Here is a 21,971-nt window from a genome sequence, read left to right on the forward strand (position 1 = left end):
GTTTGGTTTGGTTCAGCCTCTCCATGCCCATGCTTCCCCTATCCGGCTGCACCTCTGGAGCAGGATGTCCGCTGTGGATAAGCACTAAGGTAGGAGGGAAACATCTCAGAGCCATTCCAAGCCCTTCCCTCGCCCACTGCAGGAAACAAGAAACCCCTGAATCTCAGGACGTGGGTGGGGCTCAGCGATGGGGGCGCTGAAAGCCTGCAAAGGGCAAGCTCTTCTCCAGGGAGACAAAGCTGTTGGTGAGGCCTCCCCACATCTCCCCAGTGAAGATGGAGGCCTACTGGAGACTGGCATTCAAAAGGCTTACCCATATCGGGGGCACAGGCTTCATCTGCTTTGGCGGCATTCTCTGCATTCTGTATATGGAAATCTGGGGAAGAAAGAGAATGTTTACAGACCAGCCCACACTGTCCAGCTTCTTCGAAGGGCACATACAGATGCTCCCAAGGATCTGAGTCCTCTGAGCTACGTGTAGGTGTCTGGGTTGCTCATGTTGTGGGGAGGACCGTGTCATCCTCACGATAACCCACACTCCCGTGAAGACACTGTCACTCCCTGGTCAGCCCTAGCCTGGGTGCCCGAGGGGAATGTGACCCATCTACTGAGCCCCAGCCTTTGCTGGTGGCTCCTTTCTCCCTGCTAGGCCTTGGGGGTGCCTTCCCTCCCTCCCTCCCATGCTCTGGTCTCCAGTGCCAGGGTTCTGTCCAGCTATTGACAGAGTCAACAGATAATGAGGAGAGACCCCAAGTTCTTGGTCTCCCTTCTGAACCCGAAAGAAATGAGAGTTACTATGTGCTCAGGGTTCTTCTAGAAATGCAGTCCATGCCCACGGCAAGGGGGTTAGAGTCTCAAAAATCCCTCTTCCATCCTGAAAGAAGCTAGTGTACATACCTGGGCCATTGACCTCGCTGTGGCTGGTCCCCTCCCTCGGACGGTCAGGGGGGTCCTGCCTGGGCTTCTGGCTGAAGGCCATAAAGAGGTGTGTGCTCAGTGGCTGAGGAAGGTCCACCTTCAGGTATGCTCTCATGAACAGCTTGAAGACGTCGTAGCTAATGGGCTGAGAAGGGACACAGGGGGAAGGAAGGTCAGTGGAGAGGAGCAAAGGGACAGAGGAGGGAAGGAAGGAAAAGATGTCAAGGAAGAGCCAGAGGGCGAGAGGAGTGGAAAGGGCAGCAGGAGAGAGTGGTGAGAGGTGTTGGGTGAGAGGTGACAGGCACAGGGAGTGGGGGCAAGGGGATGAGCAACAGAAAACACACATGGCTACTTATTAGGCCTGGAAGGCACAGACCCAGAGAAGGCTTTTCTCTGAATAAGCGACGGTGGGGGTCGACCTTAGGAAGAAAGGGGGATGACAGATCGGGAGCACTGGAGGCAGAGGCCAGGATAGGGGTCTTTGCCTCGGTCCAGCCCCGTGTGAGGGTGTTGGCTCTCATTATCATGGACTTGGTCAGTATTAAGGAGTTGGACTGGTGCAGGGGATTAAGCATTGGACTATTAGCTGCAAGGTTGGCAGTTCAAACCCATCAGCTACTCCTTAAGAGAAAGATGAGGCTGTCAGTTCCTATAAAGATTTACAGTCCTGAACACCCGAAGGAGCAGCTCTACTCTGTCCCATAGGGTCGATGGGTGTCAAAATCGGCCCAATAGCAGTGGGTTTCGGTTAGTTAGTGCCCGGGAGTTCTAGTTAGATGATGAAGGATGTAGTGGAAAACGGGGTAGAAAGAAACAGATCTTCTGTGGTCCTGGCTTTTCCCTCTCTATCGAGTCTCAGAAAATAGAAAAAGCCTAGCAGAGAAGAAAGACAGGCTCCACTCCTTATTGTGAAGGCAAGACCAGGGAATCAACTGAAAGTCAGCCAATGGAGACCCGATGGTCACAGGGCTCTGGTTTGGAACCAGTCGCGGAGAGGGTGCAGGCCTGGCAACATTTTGTTCTGTTGTGCATGGGGTTTCTGAGAGAGAGAGAGAGAGAGAGAGAGAGAGAGAGAGAGAGAGAGAGAGAGAGAGAGAACGCGCAGGCCTGTGTGGTGGGGACCCAACAGCAGCAATATTCCGCCTCACTTTCCTTTCTGTTTCTCTGGACAAACCCTAAGGTAATGGGGGAGTGTGTGTGTGTGTGTCTGTCTCCGCTACTTGTTAAAACATGTCCTCGTGAATGCTTGCGGCACCAGGAGAAGAGCAGGAAGCCAGGAACAGAAGGCAGAACCAAGGGACATGCCCAAACCAAGAAGCCCTCCCTGCTGTGTCTCTCCTGGCACCACCTGGCTCCGGCTCCAGGACTGGCAGCGGCCATGCCAAAAGGGCAAACACTCCCCCATCGCCACCGTGTGCTCTGAGTCATCGCGGGCATGCGCTTTGTGGCCTCCGATCCGTCCGCAGATGCTCCTGGAAATCATTTGCGGAAGCCCCACTCCGGGATCCGCTGCACAGGCTTTTGTGAACAATGATAGTCTTCTTCCAAAATATTTCCAATATGTTAACCCCTTGTCTCTTTTGAAGTATTTGACAGCCTTCCCAGGACCAGAAGCTGGCTTGCCTGTGCGTAGTCAGACTGGGATGCAGGGCTGTGGCCCTAAACACCAGCGATACCCTCCCTAACTGTCAGGAACTCACAAAGTACTTCCTGGTCAGTCCTGCGCGGGGTGCTTCTGTACATGGAGGACGCCTGATGTATTTGGAAAGTGTAGTGCCAGTGGTTCTGATTGGATGAAAGGTTCCCAAAGCAAAGGGTAGACTCCCACTTTACATCAGCCGCCAATCTCTCTCTGCCCCGTCTCTGTTGCTAAGTTTCCATATCCGCCTTTCCGACTCTACTCGGTCCGTCCTTTGTGTCGGCACAGCCTCACCGCTCCCGGCTCCTTCTTCAGCCGCCCTCTGGTCAGTAACATCTCTGCTGGCCCTGCGTCAGTCTCCCTGTCTCTGATGGCGTCTCCCAGGGCTGGCTTCTTTCTACCTGCGGTGCGCTGTGTCCATTAGTCCAAAGAAATGACTGCCCTGACCCGTCAGTCCACCCTTCGTCCCTTCTCCTTCGAATTTCTCCAAATGGCCTGCATGAGCCTCCTCACCTCCTTCACCCCATTCCCTTTGGGATCTAGCCCCTCACACTTGAAGACGCTCTCTTCAAGGTCACCCAAGCAATCTGTTTCTTTTCAGATGTTCTCATCTTAGACAACTCTCATCCTCGCCCCTTCTTGAAATTCCACCTCCGGTGGCCCTGTGCTATTTCGGGTCTCTTTGTTCTCTATTTTGATTTGCTGGTGGCATTGTTATTCATTAACTGGTTTCAAAAGACGCTTATTGCACGTCTTTTCCTTTGCACTCTCTTAATTGACAAGTACGAGTGTACAATGGGGTTTTGAAATCTAAACCGTACTGTAACGCCTTTGCTTTGTGTTTGCTTTGTGTTCAATGGAAATCATCCATATATAATATTTCTGGAACTAAAAGGCGGTCCTGAATGATGGATGGAGTCGGGGTGGCAGAGAGATTGAAGCACTCAGCTGTTAATGGCGAAGTTGGCAGTCTGATCCCACCAGCTGCTCCTGGGGGAAGATGGCACAGCCTGCTTCTGCACAGACTCACGGCTTTGGAAACCCCACGGGGCAGTTCTATTCTGTCTTGGAGGGTCGCTATGGCAGTAGGTTTGGGCTTTCCTTTTTTTAATGCCTGACAAAAGACAGTTAAGTTAAGCAATGTCCAGTGTGACTTACAAAGCTGGAGCAGGAATGCTATTAAACAGCATCAGAGTGAGATTCTGAGGCCAGGCAAAAGGTCTCAGATCTACTACATCCTTGACTACAGTTTCCTCATTAGCAAATTATGAATGTTGGACTACAAGAACTCAGATTCCAAACATCTATTAACATCCTCCTTAAGCTAGCTCCTCCCCCTCACTCCCCAGTGCCTGCCAATACCAGGACTCCATTATTCTTTCAACGTCCCAGACTCAACCTCCAACTCCAATCATGTGAGACTAGTCCTTGCCCCTCCCTTCTGTCCATTGTTTCTTTATCATCTCCCTCAAATCCACACCTTCCTTTCTGGGTCCATTCCCCCGCTTCCATCACTCTGAGGCGGAGCTGCCAAGGGCTCCAAAGGTCCGGGTTTCAGATATCTGATTCATGCATACCATCTGGACCCTCACAATAACCCCCCACCCTTTTCTGCTTCTCCACACACCATGGCAGTCCCCTCCGGGGACCCTCCAAGGGGACCCTCCAAGCCATGCTCGAGCTTGCCAGTCTGATCTGGGGCAATTCCCATCACATTGCTCCTCCAATTAAACTTTCCTCCCCAATTGTCCACTTCGACCATTTCCACTCCGATTCAGGGAGGACTGAGAGGTGTTGTCTCTAAACTTTTATAATCGTGCATGCCATCTATAAAATTTTTGGTATGCGCTCCCTGTACCTTTTGTATGTGCATACTTACATGCGCTTTGGACATGTCATCAGAAGAGACTCGTCCCTGGAAAAGGCTGTCTTGCTTGGTAAGACAGAGGGGCGGAGGAAAAGGGGAAGACCCTTGACAAGCTTGGGCGACACCGTGGCTGCTGAAACATGAGCCTAAATGTGAGTGGGCTTGCTCGAGGCTCGCCCTGAAGAGATGGCTGCTCGAGGCTCAAAGTGTGGTGAGAAAAAAACAAAACAAAATGAGACGGTGCCGGCTATCAGAAAGAGGAGCACCTAGGGTCTTGAAGGCGTGTCTTCTTTGCCCCAGACATCCTACCATTCCAGTTATATCATATCAAGCAGTATTGCACAGTTGCTACAAAAATCAATTTAAAAATATTTGCTTCCTTTTTGAGTTCCTTGATATCAGCTCCCCCTTATGTACCCCTCACCCTCCGTGCCTCCCGGGGATCCTTACTCTACTTGTTGCCTCTGTAAATTCACCTCCCCTGGGTTTCCCACACAGAAACCCACATAACAGAGAGTCAAGAAGGCTACAATGATAACAAAATAGAACAGAGAAACCCCACTATGGAAAAAACCAAAGAAGATATTAAAAATCAGATTGAGCCCAAAGTATATCAGAGGGGAGATCAAGTGACTAGATTTTGACTGTTCGTGTCAGATGGATCATTTTAATCTACTGCCCTCTCTGTCTGATATTCCCGTCCCTCGATTATGATTAGAGGCGTATTCCCTGGATAGATCCTGCAAATGCATTTTCATCTGTCACCCATAGCCTTCTGCACACCAGAACCTCACCATTTAAACTCTATTCTTTCCTTCAGATTTGGATTATATAATTTGTAATCCTTGGATCACAGATGTTGGTGTGCTTCTTTCATGTGGGCTTAGTTGAAGTCTCACTTAGATGGCTGGTTGCTTGGAAACAAGCCTGTAAGATCCAGATGCTATTCTATGTGACAGCTGGGCACCAGCTAGTTTCTTCACCACACTTTTCTGCAGCACCCATATCTTCTGGGTTTCCTTCATGAGGGTGAGAATCGAGCAGGACCACGTCATAAGAACTAAGTGCTCTTAGATTGCAGCTAGGATTAAATGTGAGCCCCAAATCCATTCCTGGATCTATGTTTTTTTTACTCTGCCTCAGGTTCACCTTGTTAATTATGGCAAGGAATCTTGTTGATCACCTCCCTGGAGTATAAGGAACTACTGTTTATAGTGTTATTGATTAGCCTTTGGTAGTACTTTTAAAACACTAGTGGGAAAGAGTGATTGAACCAGTGTAGACTAACTACATATTGCAATACCTGGATAATTCACTTGTACAGAATAAATCCTTACGTGACTGGACGCTATTTGCACAAACCTTGGGAGTTGGGGGTCAGGCAAGATTTACAATGATATCACTGACAATATCAGACTCAGGTCTGCCAGAATAAAACACATCTTAATACAGCAAGTAGGGAATTAAAGTAGTAAGTAAATGTTAGTCTGCCTACAGACAGTTCAACATTCACGGTGAGCTGTCTTCTGCTTCTTCACACACCACATAATTTCAGTCTTAAGTCCTTAGGTTACAGGTGCGTTTGAGGTACAGTCTAGTTCACCTAATGCGGGTTCATATTGCATCCCTCTGGTGTGGCCTTTGGAGCATGTTATGCACCTTGAAGATCCAGGATTTAATGTCTCAATGTCCTAAACAGGACGTGGGTCCCCAGAAATTCAGACCAATGTGGTTTATTAGGTCACTGTTACCAGGCAGACTCGCACTCTTTTAAGGGTCCCTAAAAGTATTGCTAATCATTTTTCACCTTGCAAAGAAGTTACTCCTCCCCCTTTTTCCACCTACAGATATTCACTTTTCCTCTCCCAGATACATATGCTTCCTGCCCCCACTCCTGCCTTAACCAGCCATGAGGCAGTCATCCTCCCCTCCCCTTCCCTTGAAAATTTGCTATCCACCAACATGAGGACCCCACCACCAAAGTGGTCTTCAAGACACACACACACAGAGGATGATGCGTGGCGTATGGGCACCAGTGGGGCTCTCTACCGAGCTGCTGGCCACTGAAAACCTGAGCCTGGCGCTCATCCCTACAGCGGTGGACTCATACAGTCTTTGTCCTGTTGGGATTGACTAACTTCACTCAGTGTAATGGCTTCATGATCTCTCCATGTCATCAGGTATTTTGTGGTTTCATCGCTGTTTTTTAGGGCTATGTAGTATTCCATCGTGCATAGATACCAACGTTTTTTATCCATTCTTCTACCGATGGGGATTTGGACAGTTTCCAATTTCTTGCTATTGTGAACTATGTTGCAATGAACACATGGGAGAGCATAGGTTTTTCCATGATCTCTCTCTTATTTCTTTGGGGGATATGCCCAGCAATGGTACTGCTGGATCATATGGTATTTCTATTGTCGAAAGTCTGTCTTAAAATAAGCAGCCATCTAAGGGAGGTGTCAACGAAGTCCACATGGAAGAAGCACACCAGCTTGTGTGATCCAAGGATTGGAAATGATGACACCCAAATCTGAAGGAGGGAATAGTATCAGAGTTTAAACTGTGAGCACCCGGTTTGCAGAAGGCTCTGGATGACGGTGGAAGCCCAAACTCCATTTGCAGGGTCCACACATGGATTAAGCCTCTGTGAATCCCCTCCGACCATCCAGAGTTGAGAGGTGGGAATAACCTTGCTGTCAGATAGAGCATTACAAAGTCAATTATGGCAGAGGTATGACTATACACACACACACATCTGCCACCGCCACTTAATATACAAACACATATATATTTATTCACTGTCATCGAGTCTATGCCAACTCACAGTGACCCTCCTGATCAGGCAGAATTGCCCCCGTGGGGTCCAAAGGCTGTAAGTGTTTATGGGCAAGGAAAGCCCTCTCTCTCTCCCTTGAGTGGCTAATGGGTTTGAACTGCTTATCTTGTGGCTCGCAGTCCAGGTGAAACATGCAGTATCCTATCATTGATCTCCCTTGGGCCCATTTCAAAGTTGTTTCTGATTTTAACATTTTCTGCTTTCTTTTTCATTGAGGTTCTTCTGTTTTGTCTAACGTTGTTGTTGTTGTTGTTTGCTGTGTCTGATTTTGTGTGCTTGTGCTTTGTTTGATAGGTAGTTCTAGAGACATTGAGACAGTACCTGGATAGGGGCACGGCAGGGGAGGATGGGGGACGATGGGGAGCAAATGGCAGTGAGTCTGAGAGTAACATGTTCTGAAACTGACTGTGGTGATGACTGCACAAATCGTAATGTGACTGGATGGTTAAATTGTATGGTATGGGAAGTACATGCCAATAAAATTATTTTTTGAAGAAAGAACAAAGGTGAGGGCGGTGTTGGACTGGGCAGTGTTCGTGCTGTTGTGCATCGGGTCATGATGAGTTGGAATCATTCTGACGATACGTAACAGCACACCTACGCACATACCTGTATAAAATTAAATAGAAAGCTTAACAGATAGTGTGCCCACGGCCCAGTGCATTCTTCTGTATACCTCTTAGGACCTTTGAGATTCCCCGTCCTCCCATAACCCCAGCTGCTCAAGCTCTACGGCCATTCTGATCCTTTGTCTCATTAGTCCCTCAGCGCACCTACACGCTCTGCCCATGCTGATCTCTCTCTGCCCCTTCCCGGCCAAGCTCCGTGCACTTACTCCGTGTGAACTGCTTCCTTCTTTATCTGTTAGCATTCTGGCCATTCCTCAAGGTTCATTTAGATGCTACCTCCTTTCTGAGGCCTGGTGCGATCCCTTTGCCTGAATTCCTAATGCCTTTGCCCTTCGATTCCTGTCTCTTGACGCTCATGCCTGCTGTCCTATATTATGTAGAGTTATTTGTGATATAGCTTGGTTCCTCGACCAGCTCCCAAGCTCCTGGAAGGCAGTCAGAATGTCTCCTTTCATCTCTGTACCTCCACGGCCTGTACCCCAGTTCTTCTTGAAAAGTGATTAACTGGGTGACGGGCTCCAGGAGGTACACTCAGGGGGGGCCTGGGGCCTGGCCGGTGACTGCCCCTAATGGCTGTGGGGTTCACTCCAACAGCATACACGAGAGAGCTTCAAATCACTGGTGGAAAGGTGGAGTTAAAAGATAAAAATGTTTTTTAAAAAAAACAAAACTCTATTTCTCAACATAAGCTCCATTCAGGTCAAGATACCACTCATTTTGCCCATCCCTACAGGACTGAGGATCCTGGGAATTTAACCATATCCATTCAGTCCTTCTTATATTATTAAGTGAAGAAAAAAACAGCGCCCTTTAAGGTTTGGGGGGATTTGGAAATGAAGTCAGAAGGTGTCAAATAAGGGTTGTAGAGTCTAACGGCTTCCCATAGAAATTCCCCAAAAAACTACTCTTGTTTGATGAGAGGAACGAGCAAGGGTACTGTCGTGACGGAAAAGGTGCATCTGGCGAAGCTTTCCCAGGCATTTTCTTTCCTGTTAAAGCTTTGGCCAGTTTTCCCTAGACACTCTCCTAATAAGCAGGCGTCACTGTGCTTTGGCCCTCCAGGAAGTCACCCAGCAAAATGCTTTGAGCATCCCCAACGTCGGATGCCCTGACCCGTGCATTTCCAGTCTACTTTTTCTTTGACTGGACCACGTCTGCCTCTTGACGGTCACTGCTCTGACTGCTGTCTCTTCAGGACCATACTGGTAGAGCCATGCTTCCCACTGGTAAAGCATTTCAAATGCGTCTGGATCTCGCTCCCACTCGTTTAAAATTACCATGGAAATTTCATCTCAGCCCATTTTAAAATGAGTTATCCATTTGTACATTGCTGATTTCTGTGAGGCTTTGATATCATAAACTTAAAAAAATCATTTTATTGGGGGCACATACTTTTTATAAAGTCTCAATGTCTCTTATGTCTTCAACATAAAGTTTATGTTTTTCCTTGCTTCGATTTTAGCAGAATCAGCATAAAGTTTATGTTTGTCCTTGCTTCGATTTTAGCAGAATCCCTGTTGTTTGAATGGAGCTTTTTCAAACTGATGTCTTATTCTGCTTAGTGCCTCAGACTAGATCCTGTTCAGACATGTGACAACTTAGTATGAGTTAATTTTGGTGCAAAACAACTTCCAACCCCATGCATAGATTTTTTTTCATAACACACATTTTCCATGAAGCTTTTGAAGACCTGTCATATGTACTGAGAGTCCTAAGTAGAAGACACAGTGTGGTAGGCACCCTTGGGGAATGCCTCAATACATTATCCAGGGATCCCTAGCTTCTAGAAACAGTGCAAGAAATGGAACATATGGGGATGGCCACATTTAGAACACAGAGTCATCAGTGGCAAGTGCCCTAGGAAACAGTGACAAACTATTTTGAGGACTCAGACAATGGTGTGGAGCACACGCCCAACCATTTATGTCCTTATCCTGGGGGACGGGACAGCATAGAGTGGACCCTAAAACACACAGCATTCACACTGAAAAGCCAGCAGGGCCCTAAAACACACAGCCAGCGGGGACCTGGTCTCTTCATGTCCCTGAGGCTCAAGAGGTTCGGTGATTGCCCCCCTCCCCAGGGCCACCTAGCTAGCTAGACCCAGAATAAAACCTGGTTTGCTGATCCTGCTCCTGTGTTTGCCCCAGGTCCCAGTCTTGATCAGGAGTTGACAGTCGTTCCTGATCCTCCTGGCAAACATCCCAAGTTTAGCACGTTGATGATGTACTACTTTCAAAATGATATTTGGGAGAGAGAGAGAGAGAGAGAGAGAGAGAGAGAGAGAGAGAGAGAGAGAGAGAGAGAGAGAGAGAGAGACACTGATTTATGCATATACAAGTCAGGCAGCCATAGACTAACTGATCCCATAGGGAATGGCTAAGTGCAATGCCCAAGTCAGATCACAAGTTGACAGTCCTCAGAGCCCTGGAGTAACATCCCCATTGTTTAGACCAAAGGAACCCTGTTTTCCTTCAGCAGCTGCAAGCAAGAGCTGGCTAAACCATTGCCGCTGCTGCTGCAGCCTGAGTAAAGGGAGGTGGGGCATCTTGCACCGGGCAAGAAGGAGGTGAAAGTCTACCATGCATCAGGCTCTTCACCCCTGGCTCACTTTATTCTCAAACAACAGTGTGGTGGGGACTTGTTTATGGCCAACGGTGGCTTCCAACTTAGGGCAGAGCAGCGTTTCCCAGGACCTTTGGGAAGCAGATCGCCACACCTGCCTTCCGAGGCACCTCTGGGTAGCTTCCAACCTTTTAGCTAGCACTTGAATGCTTCGTGGTTTGTGCCACCCAGAGCATCAGTAGGGGAGGGATTATTACTGTCATTTTGTGGATAAAGCCGATTCGGGGAACATGATGACTTGCTCAGAGCCATCAAGTAGGTGGCACATCTAGGACTGGCATTCCAGTGTGTCTGTTCCGGCCCACAGAGCCACGGGTCCCCTGGACTCTTCTCTCGGCTGTGGTTTGTATCTCCGGTTGTCTTCAGCCACACGCCGCTCTCCAGACGATCACTTGGCGTCAATAGGCAGACGCGGTCAGTGTGTCAATCAGTGTGGCTGGATGCAGCACAGCAATAATTCTTGTAAATTTGGATCCAGCCCTCTCTCCTCGCAGCCTAGCCCTTCCCGCCACTATCTCATTTCCCACGTAGACGTGCTAAGCAGCAGTAAGTCATCAAACGGAAGCGAAATTAAACCCTGCTCTTTCCCCAATCCCACGCTGCCGTGACATCACGTCGGGCAGCCTCCCAGTGTGAGAGATGGAAACCGGAGCGGCAGGGCTCCTCTGGGACGTGGCAGTGCCAGGCACACAAAGAGTGCGGGACAGCCACGAAGGCGGCTCCGGCAGTGTGCTCCTAACAGCCACGCTTCCCCTGCTTCTGAAAGCACCTGAGGCCTTGGCCCGATTGTCCCCACCCACTCCCAGCCCCAGGGAGGACAGGCTGCTTAGCAGCCCCCGCCTGCCTAGCTTTGTTCCCATGTTTCTGAAGCTGGGCGGAGGGAGTGTGGCAGCGAGTTCTTTCCTGCCTCTGCCATCTTCTCTGCATGGCTTCTCCTCAGGAATGTTCTTTGAAAGGGGGTATTCTGAGTCTGGGCTCTGTTCTGGCCACCTCCCTCCTGTTTCTTTCTTCCAGCGATTGGTGCATTTTATCCAGAGGCCCTCTCAGGTGTACCTGGAGGGCCCAAGCTCTGCTGATTCACTCCCTGTGCCCTGGAGGGCGGGTGGATGGGGGTAGGGCTTGGTGAATGGATAATGTGAAGTAATACACAGTCAACCGGGCCCCAAGTTAGTCCTGCGGAATCAGTCACTTTTAGGCATTTAACACTCATCCGTCCGAGGCCTTAAGAGGTGGGAAAAGGGAGTTGAGAGTACGACATCCTGGGAAAAGAGGGCGCAAGAGAAAGAATGAACCATCTTTTAAGTGTTCTAGAAAGTGTTAGTCACTTTGCAAATGTTATCTGATTTGAAGCAGTCGTGCACAAACTTCAAGCATTGTTTCTCTTTCAGAATTCTTGGAGATGGGGCAATTGAGGCTCAGGGAGGCCACATTGCTTGCTGGTAGCCTAAACCAGATTCTCACTTAAGACCACAGTCCCCAAGATCATGGCTCTTGGTCTTGACCACACCAGTAGGAAGCAAGTTTCTTGCAGGAAGAGACTGTGTTTCCGAATGCTTCTATCTGTGACAGGACCCAGCACAGGGAGGGTCCCAGACATGTTAAATAACTTAAACTGAAAAGTGGGAAGTCTTACATCCGTGTGTCCACTTCACAATATTGATTGAATGTCCGTTATGAGTCAGACACTGTTCTGGGCCTTGGGGATACAGCAGTGCATAAAAATATTCGAGTCTGGGAGACAGACAATTAAATTAGTAAATTACACAGTGTGACAGATGGTGAGAAGTTCTAAGGAAGAAAATAAGGCAGAGCAGGGCACATTCGAAAAGTGGTAGGAAAGGGAGTTTAACACTTCAGCTAGAGAAGGAGGCATTCCCTGAAGCAGTGGCGTATGTAAAGGTCTGTGGGAGGGCTGGTTATCTGGGCAGGAACTATCCCCCCCCCCCCCCCAGGGAAGAGTAAGTGGGAAGGTGCTGCTGCTGGGTCACGGTGGCTGGTTGGAGAGCAGCAGGGGGGGCTGAGGGTGGAAAGCCTGATGGGGAGGGGCGTGGCCTGAGATGTGGTCAGAGGGAGGGGTGGCGGTGCAGATTGTCACGACCTTGCTCTGAGTGGGGGACTCTGGGAGACTGTCAGGTAGAGTCGTCTGATTGCAGCTGTAGCCCTTTATTCAGCCTGCACTGTCAATAAGAGAAGTTAGAGGGTGTGGGCAGAGACAGGGAGACTGGTTAGGAGACATGTGCAATGATATGAACAAAATAGGGTGAGGCTTCAGACCAGGGTAGAAGCGGGCAGATGGTAAGATGGGTCCAGATTTGAGATATCGTTTGAAGGTAGGAATGGCAGGGTTTGCTGATGAAAAGAAGTGGGATTTGAGAGAGAACAGTCAAATGGAGACGCCGAGGTTTGAGACGGAGCAACTTGAAGAATGAAATGCTCACTCCCTGAAACAGCATGGGGGTGCTAACTTCAAGGTCAGTGGCGCAGACCCACTAGCCGCTCAGTAGTCGGTTCCTGTAAAGGTGTGCAGTTTCAGAAACCCTCTCCTGGTCACTGTGAGTCAGAATCAACAGTATGGCGGTGGGTTTGGTTCTAGGTTGGAACTGGAAGAAGTGCTGGGAAAACATGGGATATCAACTCAGGAGTTCAGCTGAGCTCCTGCTAAGCTAGAGATACCGTATATATGTGCGTATAAGCCGACCCAAATATCAGCCGAGGTACCTAATTTTACCACAAAAACTGCATAAACAATGTGCTGAAAAACTCGGCTTATGCACGAGTATACACGGTACCTGTTCAAGCACAGAAGAGGAAACCCAGAGTGTAGTGTTCTGAGAATCCAGTGAAGAAAGCGTCTCAGGGAGGAGGATTTGACCAACAGCGCTCTGTGCTGATCAGTACAATGGTCAGTGGATTTAGTCTCATGGACGCCCTTGACCTCTTGACCATTTGTTTTCGTGGAGGAGTGGGGCTTACAGGCTGATGGAAGGGCTGTCAAGAAAGTAGGAAGGAGGGAAATTGGAGTCTGAAGTGTAGACAAATCTGCCCAGAGCCGTAAAGGGTAGGAGAGAAATGGAGCATTGGCTGGGACAAAGTGGAATCAAGAGATAACTTTTTAATACAAAAGAAACGATGGCATGTGTATATGCTGGTGGGAACGACTACTATAGCTGTGAAAGTTGATGAGTGAAGGATGGAGGAGGGGGAGAGGAGAGAGAGAGAATGAGAGTATGGTGGTAAATTTCTGAAGCACATGAGAATGGAAACACATTGCTGAAGTAGTGTCCCTGGAAAGGTTGAGAAAGGGGGGAATTGAGTGTAAAGCAGAAAGTTGGGCTTAAGAGTGGGGTTGGTCCATCCCTAGTTACAGGAGAAAAGTGCAGGCGGGTTGGTAGCTGTGGAAGATCTTTTCTGATTGTGTCTATTTTTTTAGTGAAGTAGAAACCAGAGTTGTTAACTGAGAGGGGGGTTTCAGGAGTAGCAGCGAGAGGTGTGAAGGGAGAGGAAGAGGTGTGGTCGAGTTTTCTAGCTGAGTGGGGGCAGGGTTTGAACTTGGGAGATGTGTGATGTCAGGTAGCAATAACAGATCACTTGAAGGAGAAAATATGTGTAGAAGGAAGTTCTGAAGCGTGAATTAGGCCTCCAAGAAGGAAATAAATTGTGGAGAGTCTGCATCACAGGATTTTTTATTATTATTTTAGATGGAAATGTTCTTACCTCATGCGGGTCATATTTTTCAAGACTCCCTCCTTCATTAAACTCTGTCAGGACATCCTTGATCTTCTTGGAGGTGTCTGGAGAAACACGATCCACCAGGGGGAGAAAAAACACTCATGAGAGACAGTCAAGTCAACGTCCCCCTTCTGTCCGGCTGCAGTGTTAGTGCCGCAGCCCTTCTCTCACAGGGAAGAATGTGGAAATGACATCCCTATGTGTCTTCTGCTGTCTCAACCACCTTTCTAAAGCATGCGATGATCGGATCATGTCCCAGGAAAAACCCTTCAGTGGTTCTGTTTTCTCAGGATAACTCCTAACTCCCTTAGCTTGATACACAAGCCCTGGGTGATCTCCACTATTCTACAGGAATTCCTTATCCTCACCACACCCTCCAACTCAGCCTGTTTTCCTGCCACATCAGACTAGTTTTCTGATCCCCCGAGGCCCTTGTAGACCCTTTCCCAGGGCCCTCTCTGTGTCGGGCACACTGCACACAGTTCGCAAGATCCAACTTCCACGGCAACGCCATAGTAGAGCCTTGGCCGCAGCGTCATTGCCATTTTCTCCTTTGGCTCCCGTGTGACTGGTGCATCATCACTCTATAATAGCCCTTGTTACAGTGTTAGAATTAGTCATTAACTTGCCTGTATTTCTGGTCTCTGTCAGAGTTCTAATATGGGCTTCTTGAGAGCTATAACTGGCTGGTGAGTACTTTGTGTATAATAGCCGAATCTGGCATGTAAACAGTGTTCAGTAAAACTATATATTAGATAAGTGCATAAACATCTGAACAGAAATTAAAACACTTAAAAATTCATTCGCTACAATAAGATGGTTGGGCATTAAGCCGCACGAGGCTCTGTCCTTGGTCCTGAACCACCAGTAAGGAGGCGGGCAGGGCGATTTCTTTCTCTTTCTTTTCACTTATTGTGAGTCGGGGGAAGGCTTGCAGAGGAGCTCATGAGTTTTGCATTGAATTGCTCATACTTACTCCGTGTCCTCTAATTCACCGCAATTCCTTCAGTAGAATATCACCCATTCCATGTCTTCCCTGTGTCTCCTGTAGACATTTCTCTCCTTTCCTAACTCTGCTGAACGTTACCCTGGAGCAAATGGTGTCCCCTTGATCTCAATTGGTCAATTCCTCTAAGGTGTGTGTACTTCACTGGTGCTATCGCTCCCTCTATAGACATGTCTATTGTTTGCTTGAAAATTGATAGATTTTTAATAAGTATAGACCCAAAGGGTGGCTAAGGCTTCCCTCAATCTGAATAGCAAGACTTATCTTCTTTATGATTCTGAGTTTTGTTCCACATTTTTCTTCCACTCTATCCAGGACCCTTTTCAGTGCAGTTGGTAGTATAACTGGGCACCATCTAGTTCATTGATCCCCAAACGTAGTTGTCCGATTGCCTCCTTTTCAGAAAAAAAATTGCTCAGCACCCCCTCCACACACACACAAATTAAAAACTTTTGTACTATAGCCCGTAATCCAAGATAAAGTGTAAGCATCTGCTTTTCTCAGCCCACTTGGATCGCTCCAGCATTCTGCCAAAACAAAAAGTAAAACAACAACATCCCAGCCCCAACTCACTACCATAGAGTTGATGCTGACTCATAGTGACCCTATAGGACAGGGTAGACTTGCTCCTGGGAGTTTCTGAGTAGAAAACCCGGTTTTTTTTTTCCTGTGGAGCAGCTGGTGGTTTCAGACTGCTGACCTTATACATCAAAGCCCAATGTGTAACCACTATACCATTAGAGATCTTTTCCAGCATCCCACCAAAACCCCAAACTCAATGCTGACTCATAGTGACCCCTGTGGGTTTCTGAGACTGTAACTGTTGATGGGAGTAGAAAGCCCAGTCTGTCTTTCTCCCTTGAAGCTGCTGGTAGATTTTATATATATTGCTTTTGCTTCTCTAGGAAACTCTGCCGAACACAGTTGGTCTGATTTTTCCTGGGCATGTCTTCATTTCACCTTTGTATTTTGCTGGGCATATGATTATTGGCTGGCAGTGTTTTTCCTTTCAGGTTATACAACTCGTGTGTGTGATCCCATTAGCTGTCTGGCTTCTTCTGAAAAATCAGAACTTACACTTACTGGTTTCTTCTTTTTAGGTCAGTTTTCATTTTCCCCAAGCTTCTCTCAGGAAGTTTTCCTTGTCTTTGGTTTGGGACAGATTGTTTATGATATGTGTTGATAATTTTCTTTTGGGGTTTATATCTGGGTGTTCTTAACTGTATATTTTCTCATCTTTCATGATATTGAGAAAGTTTCATCCAACAACTCTTAGGCAATTTTCTCTGTGCTTTATTGGTCTCTTTCTGTTCTAGAATTCTAGTCATACATAAGTTATTCCTTTTGATGTTGTGCCATATAATTCTTAAGCTTTCTTTGTATTTTTTGTTAGTGTTTTTATTTCTTCTAATTGTTTCTCTAGCAGATTGGTACTGAGAGATTTGTCTTCAGACTCACTAATTCAACTTTCCATGGATTCGATTTTATTCTTTTGCCTTTGTAATAGATCTTATCTATTGATAAGATCTCATTATTAATCTTATGGATTTCTAATTGCTGTTCCTGTATGGTTTTAATAAAAAAATTTGGTCAGTTTTATTTTCTTGTATTGTTCTTGAATTGTTTTCCTAAATTTTTCTACAAAAATTTTTCCCTTGATTTCATCTGCAGCTTTCGCAATCTTTCTCTCAATCCATTGAAAGTACCCAAATATCAATCCTTTGAATTCCTTATCAGGTAGACCTAAAGCCATTTATTCCTTAAAAGCATTTTTTACTTTATATTTTGGTCACTTGTTTGAATCACTCTGTCTTGTTTCTTCATGGAAACTGAAACTGTCTTTTGTTTCTGAGGCATTGTAGCATGGTTATGTTTGTATTCATTGATGGTGTGTTCTTAGGCACTCACCACCTGTCTCCTAGTGGTAAAGATAGATAATGTGAATGTGTGTGAAGTTAAAGGCAGGGTTGGCTGCTTCAGCCCCTGTGTAGCAATGATCTAGTGGCACAAGAGGGGGTATTTGTCCTTGCCCAGTAAGTAGAGCTGCAGGAGGTATGGATGTGAGTGGCTGTGTGGACTTGGTTGCTTTCTTCCATCAAGTGGGACAAAAAGCAGAATAAAACAAACCCAAAAATATGTATATGCAAAACAAATTATGGCAAAAAATGAAAATGAAGGGACAAAAACAAACAAGCAGAGGAAAGCGGGTAATCAATGACAAGAAAAAATAATACAATAACAAAAAAGGAGAGAAAATTAAAAGCAATGACAGAGATAAAGAAATAAACATGCTATAAGCACAACTAAGGAATGGCAATGGAAAGAGAAAAAGAAAGGTGAATATTAAAAAAAAACTAAGGGAAAAGAAAATAGAGAAAGAAGGGAAGAGAAAAAGAAAAGAAGAAAATTGATAAAGGATTAGAAAAGCAAAGGAAGGGGAGGACAAGAAAAAGCAAGAAGAAAATTGAGTTGTGGGCAGGATGCCCAGAGGAATAGGGCAGGGTACCAGGCATGTGCTGGCACTCTTTGGCAGACATGAATTCATGTGGGAGAGGGGAGGAAGGAGGCCACCCCATCCTAGACAGAGTTCCTGCCATGCCAGATGTCTGGGGTCAGAGCAGCTGATCTGGCTCGGAGGGTGGCTGAGTTGAGGGTGCTTGTCTCTAAAGGAACTCCTTAGGGCTCCAAGGTCAGCTAGAGGCTGGGCGGTGGATCGTGGAAGGAGTTCTTGCTCATTCGTTCGTGTTAGCCAGGAACCTCACACTGCATGTGCTGCTGGTCTGTTGAAGTTCCCGTACCTCCAGATATGGGGGTGGTGCATCGGGAACCTGATCCCGAGGGTGCAGGGCTGACTGCAGGCTGAGCAAGGGCTCTGCAGAGGGTGTGTCACTGGGCACAGGGAGGATGGGGATGGGGGCTGACCATGCTTCTGTTCACCAGGAGGGTCTCCAGTGGGATCCGTGTCTCCAGCCACTGGTGTGTATGTGTGTCTGTTGACAGATTGCTGTCTGGGTAGAACGCTGCTTGCAAAGTTCAAGATGGCCACGCTACGTCAGACCAGCCAACAACTCACCCATGTGCGTTCTCTCTTGTCCCTTTCGTCCAGCGTCTTCTTGTTGGTATTCTATCTACTCTTCATCCTTTCATTTGAAGCTTCCTAGTCCAGGATTTTCATCTGTATGCATGTTTCATTTGGTCTCTCGTGTCTTTGTGGCAGAGGGTCTGTGGCCCATGGCTACCCAGCTCACCACTTGCAGGAAGTTAGGGCAGGGGGATTTCTTATAACTCTGGAAGGGTAACAACTCTGCCTATTTTTCTTAATTACTCCATATCTTGATGGAGAAAATTGAGGTGTTCATACTGACACACACACACAACTTTGGTTGATGTCTCATAATTAGCATCGCTTATTTGATGTTAATCTATCCTATTTCTGACAGCCAGAACCTTTTCCTCTGGAAATTGAGCTTCCCTCCCAGCGTGCAGTTCCTGGAATGTTCCAATTGTGTGTTCCATTTATATTGAAGGATACAAATAGATATTCAGGGGATTTATGGAACAGGAAACACTTAGAAAAGTCTGCTTCCCACAGGAAATAATTCAGAAACTACCGAATACCATGGTGGTTTCCTCTCTTGGAGTTGTGTAAAGCAATTGGAAGTCAAGAAAAGGGCGTCAACAACTGTCATGAAGGGCACATCCTGAAGGCAGCTTGTGTATTCAGTGCCACTTTAGACATCAAAGACAACTAGATCCTGAGGTCTGTGTCCTCCCTGTATCGTGGGTCATTAAGAGCTTCTCAACTCCATGACTACAGCTATTTCAACGTGGGTGGAAAGGGCAAGGCCATTGAAAGCTGATTCACTGCGCGTTGATGTTCAGACTCCTGTACAGGAAGGAGCACATGGTCTCATTGGTCTGGGTGCGAGCACCTGTTCACAGGACTTTGCCGATCTGGATTCCCCAAGCACAAGTTTTAATAGGTTTAAGACTGAGACATAGTAAAATGCTCTAAGGAAAGGTACAACATTCTTTCTGAACGTCAAAGACAAGCAAACAAAAACACCCCACAGCGATGATGCCGACCCATAGCGATCCTACAGGACAGAGAAGAACTGATCCTACAGGACAGAGAAGAACTGTCGCTGGGAGTTTGTGAGACTGTCATTGTTTCCAGGAGTGGAGAGCCCCGTCTTTTCCCCGTGAGTGGCTTGTGGTTTTGAACTGCTTTTCAACAGCCTGACGTGTAACCCCTATGCCCCTAAGGCTCAAGGTGGACTTCAAAAAGCTAACAGCCTGGAGAGAGACATGCAGAGACTCCGTCGCTTTGGGCTGCTTCCATTCAACTCAGAAACCACCATGGAGGGCCAGGCTCTGCCAGGTGGTCTTCATGAAGTAGCAGGGGAAAGGGTCTGAGTAATGGTGATGCTAATAATAAATGCCACTTCTTGGGGGCTGTTCCTGAATAGTCTCATTTACTCTCACCCACCAATTCATGCTTTTCTGATAGTCAACTGTTTGCTTCGATTTACAGATGAAACTGAAATTCTGAAATGCGAAGTGTCTTGAATAAGAGCCAAGGTCTAACCCAGATCTGGCTGGCTCAAAAGTCTCTCTGTTTTTTCCACTAAGCACTACCGACTGTGCCTTCCTGAGCATCTGCGAACACCAGGAAACGGGCCATCAAACCACAGCACCCTGCAGAGCTCTGTGAAGCAGACTGGGGAATAAGGAAGATTAGAGAAAATTGGGGTGGGGTTTGGGGATTCCTTGTGTTTGGAATCATTCACTGTGTTGGTCTGAAACCACTTATTGGTGCTGTTCTATAATTAGGAGTACATCCTAATGGTGGTGTAGTGGCTACACCTTGCACTGCTAACCACGAGGTCAATAGTTTGAAACCACCAGCGGCTCCACGGGAGAAAGACAGGAACTTCTACTCCCATCAAGAGGTACTGTCCCATCAACTCACAGAGGGCAGTCCCACCCTCTGCTAGTGTTGCTATGAGTTGGTACCAACCCCGTGGCAGTGAGGTTTCTAGATCATGCAATTAGATTTCCTTTTCTCAAGGCCACATTGGCAATGGGATGGCAGTAGAGTACAGAATCGGGTCAGAATTCAGTTAGCATCCCCCACGCAGACATGGGTCCTCCTGATGTGGTTTCTGCAAGATTAGTGTGAACACAAAACAAAACAAAATACCAAGTAGCTGCCATTGAGTCACTTCTGACTCCTGGTGATCCTAGACTGTCCTTTTTATAGGAGTAGAAAGCCTCATCTTTCACCCATGGAGCTAGCTGGTGGTCTCTTACTGCTGACCTTGCAGTTAGCAGCCCAGCGCGGAACAGCCAGGGCTCCAGACTAGCCTGCGGCTAGCACCTTGACTGAGAACCCTGGGAGTAATCTCCTTTTGGAACGATGGCCACATTTTGAAGAGCTCACCATTCACATTGGGTTCTAAAGTTCTGTCGATCCATTTGCAAAGCCCTCCATTATTTTAAAAGGTACGTGCTGCAATGATGATTCTCTTCGAGGCATTGATTAAATATTTCATATTGATTAAATATTTAATCAATGCCTCGAAGAGAATCATATCTCTATAGAGATATAGGTATCTGTATAGAATCATATCTATAGATATATGTATATGTATACATGGGCGCTTCAAAAAAGTTCTTGGAAAAGTGTCATTATGCTTTAATTTCATTTTGCAAAAACTTTTCAAGGCCCTCTTCAGAGATGTATTCATATTTATCGTGTTTATATTCAAGTCAGCAGAGGATTTTTAAACAAAAGCAAACAAGCAAAACAAAACAAAAAGCCCCATGCAGCAGAGAAGTTGTTTATTTTCGAGTTTGTGATTAACAGCCTGAAACGAAATAGGAACCTACGATTCACAAGACGGGCAGTCTGACCACACCCCGAGGGGCGTCTCTCACCACACTTTTACTTCAGACATTTAAGGTTTCAGAGCATCGGCATGTTTTCAAAAAAAAAAAGGAAACAACCTAATTCTCAAATGGGTTTCTCCTTAGGTCTCCTTCGATACTTTCTGCCAGTTGCCTTCTCCACGGATTCCTGGGATGGGTTCTGTTTACAAATGAACAGGGTGTGGGACTTAAGCACAACGGGGCTGCTGGGGATTCTCTGTATTTAAAATACTTCTGATCGGTGAGAAGCTTCTTAAGAGAACTCACTTCTTCCCTCGAGGTGCCATCCAGTCCGCACGAGACGGTCTCCGGAGAGAAGTCCTCTGCCCAGCCTGCATCATCACCCCACGCGACTCAGAGGGAAGTGCCGGGGGACACAGCAGCGTCACGGCAACCATTGTTGGCACTGATTCCTATTTTATTTGGTACTTGCTACAGATAGGCAAGGGGCCCTGGAAGCCCGATGGCTAAGAGGAGGGCTGTTAACCGAAATGCTGGCATTCTGGACCTGTGGGAGTCACATGCAGCAGTCTCTTATTGTCTTGGAAACTACCTTATGGGGCAGTTCTACAAGGGCGCTGAGTTGGGATCAACTTAGTGGCAACGAATTGTTTTTTGTTCTTTTTTAACCCTTGGTGGTGCTGTTGATAAGGGTTTGACTGGCAACCACAATGGCGATGGTCAACCCTGCACCCCACCCCCACCTCCACCCCCCGCCGCAACCCGGCCACTCTGCAGGAGAGCACAGAATCAGCCTCAGACGGTCACTGTGTGTCCAGAATGACTCA

The 21,971-nt window shown here is 47.1% G+C and overlaps 1 protein-coding gene across 1 annotated transcript in view; it reads right to left on the reverse strand.

The window, feature by feature from the left end:
• DGKG (diacylglycerol kinase gamma) overlaps window positions 1–21,971 on the reverse strand; it is a 273,423-nt gene that overhangs the window by 171,249 nt on the left and 80,203 nt on the right. The window contains exons 3-5 of the mRNA XM_075556178.1: window positions 14,232–14,308; window positions 898–1,063; window positions 314–376 (exon numbers count right to left, since the gene is read on the reverse strand). Coding sequence (XP_075412293.1) covers window positions 314–376; window positions 898–1,063; window positions 14,232–14,308 — 306 coding nt within the window. The remainder of the gene's footprint in view (window positions 1–313; window positions 377–897; window positions 1,064–14,231; window positions 14,309–21,971) is intronic.

This window comes from Tenrec ecaudatus, chromosome 8, assembly GCF_050624435.1.
Source record: "Tenrec ecaudatus isolate mTenEca1 chromosome 8, mTenEca1.hap1, whole genome shotgun sequence".
Classification (NCBI taxonomy): Eukaryota; Metazoa; Chordata; class Mammalia; order Afrosoricida; family Tenrecidae; genus Tenrec; species Tenrec ecaudatus.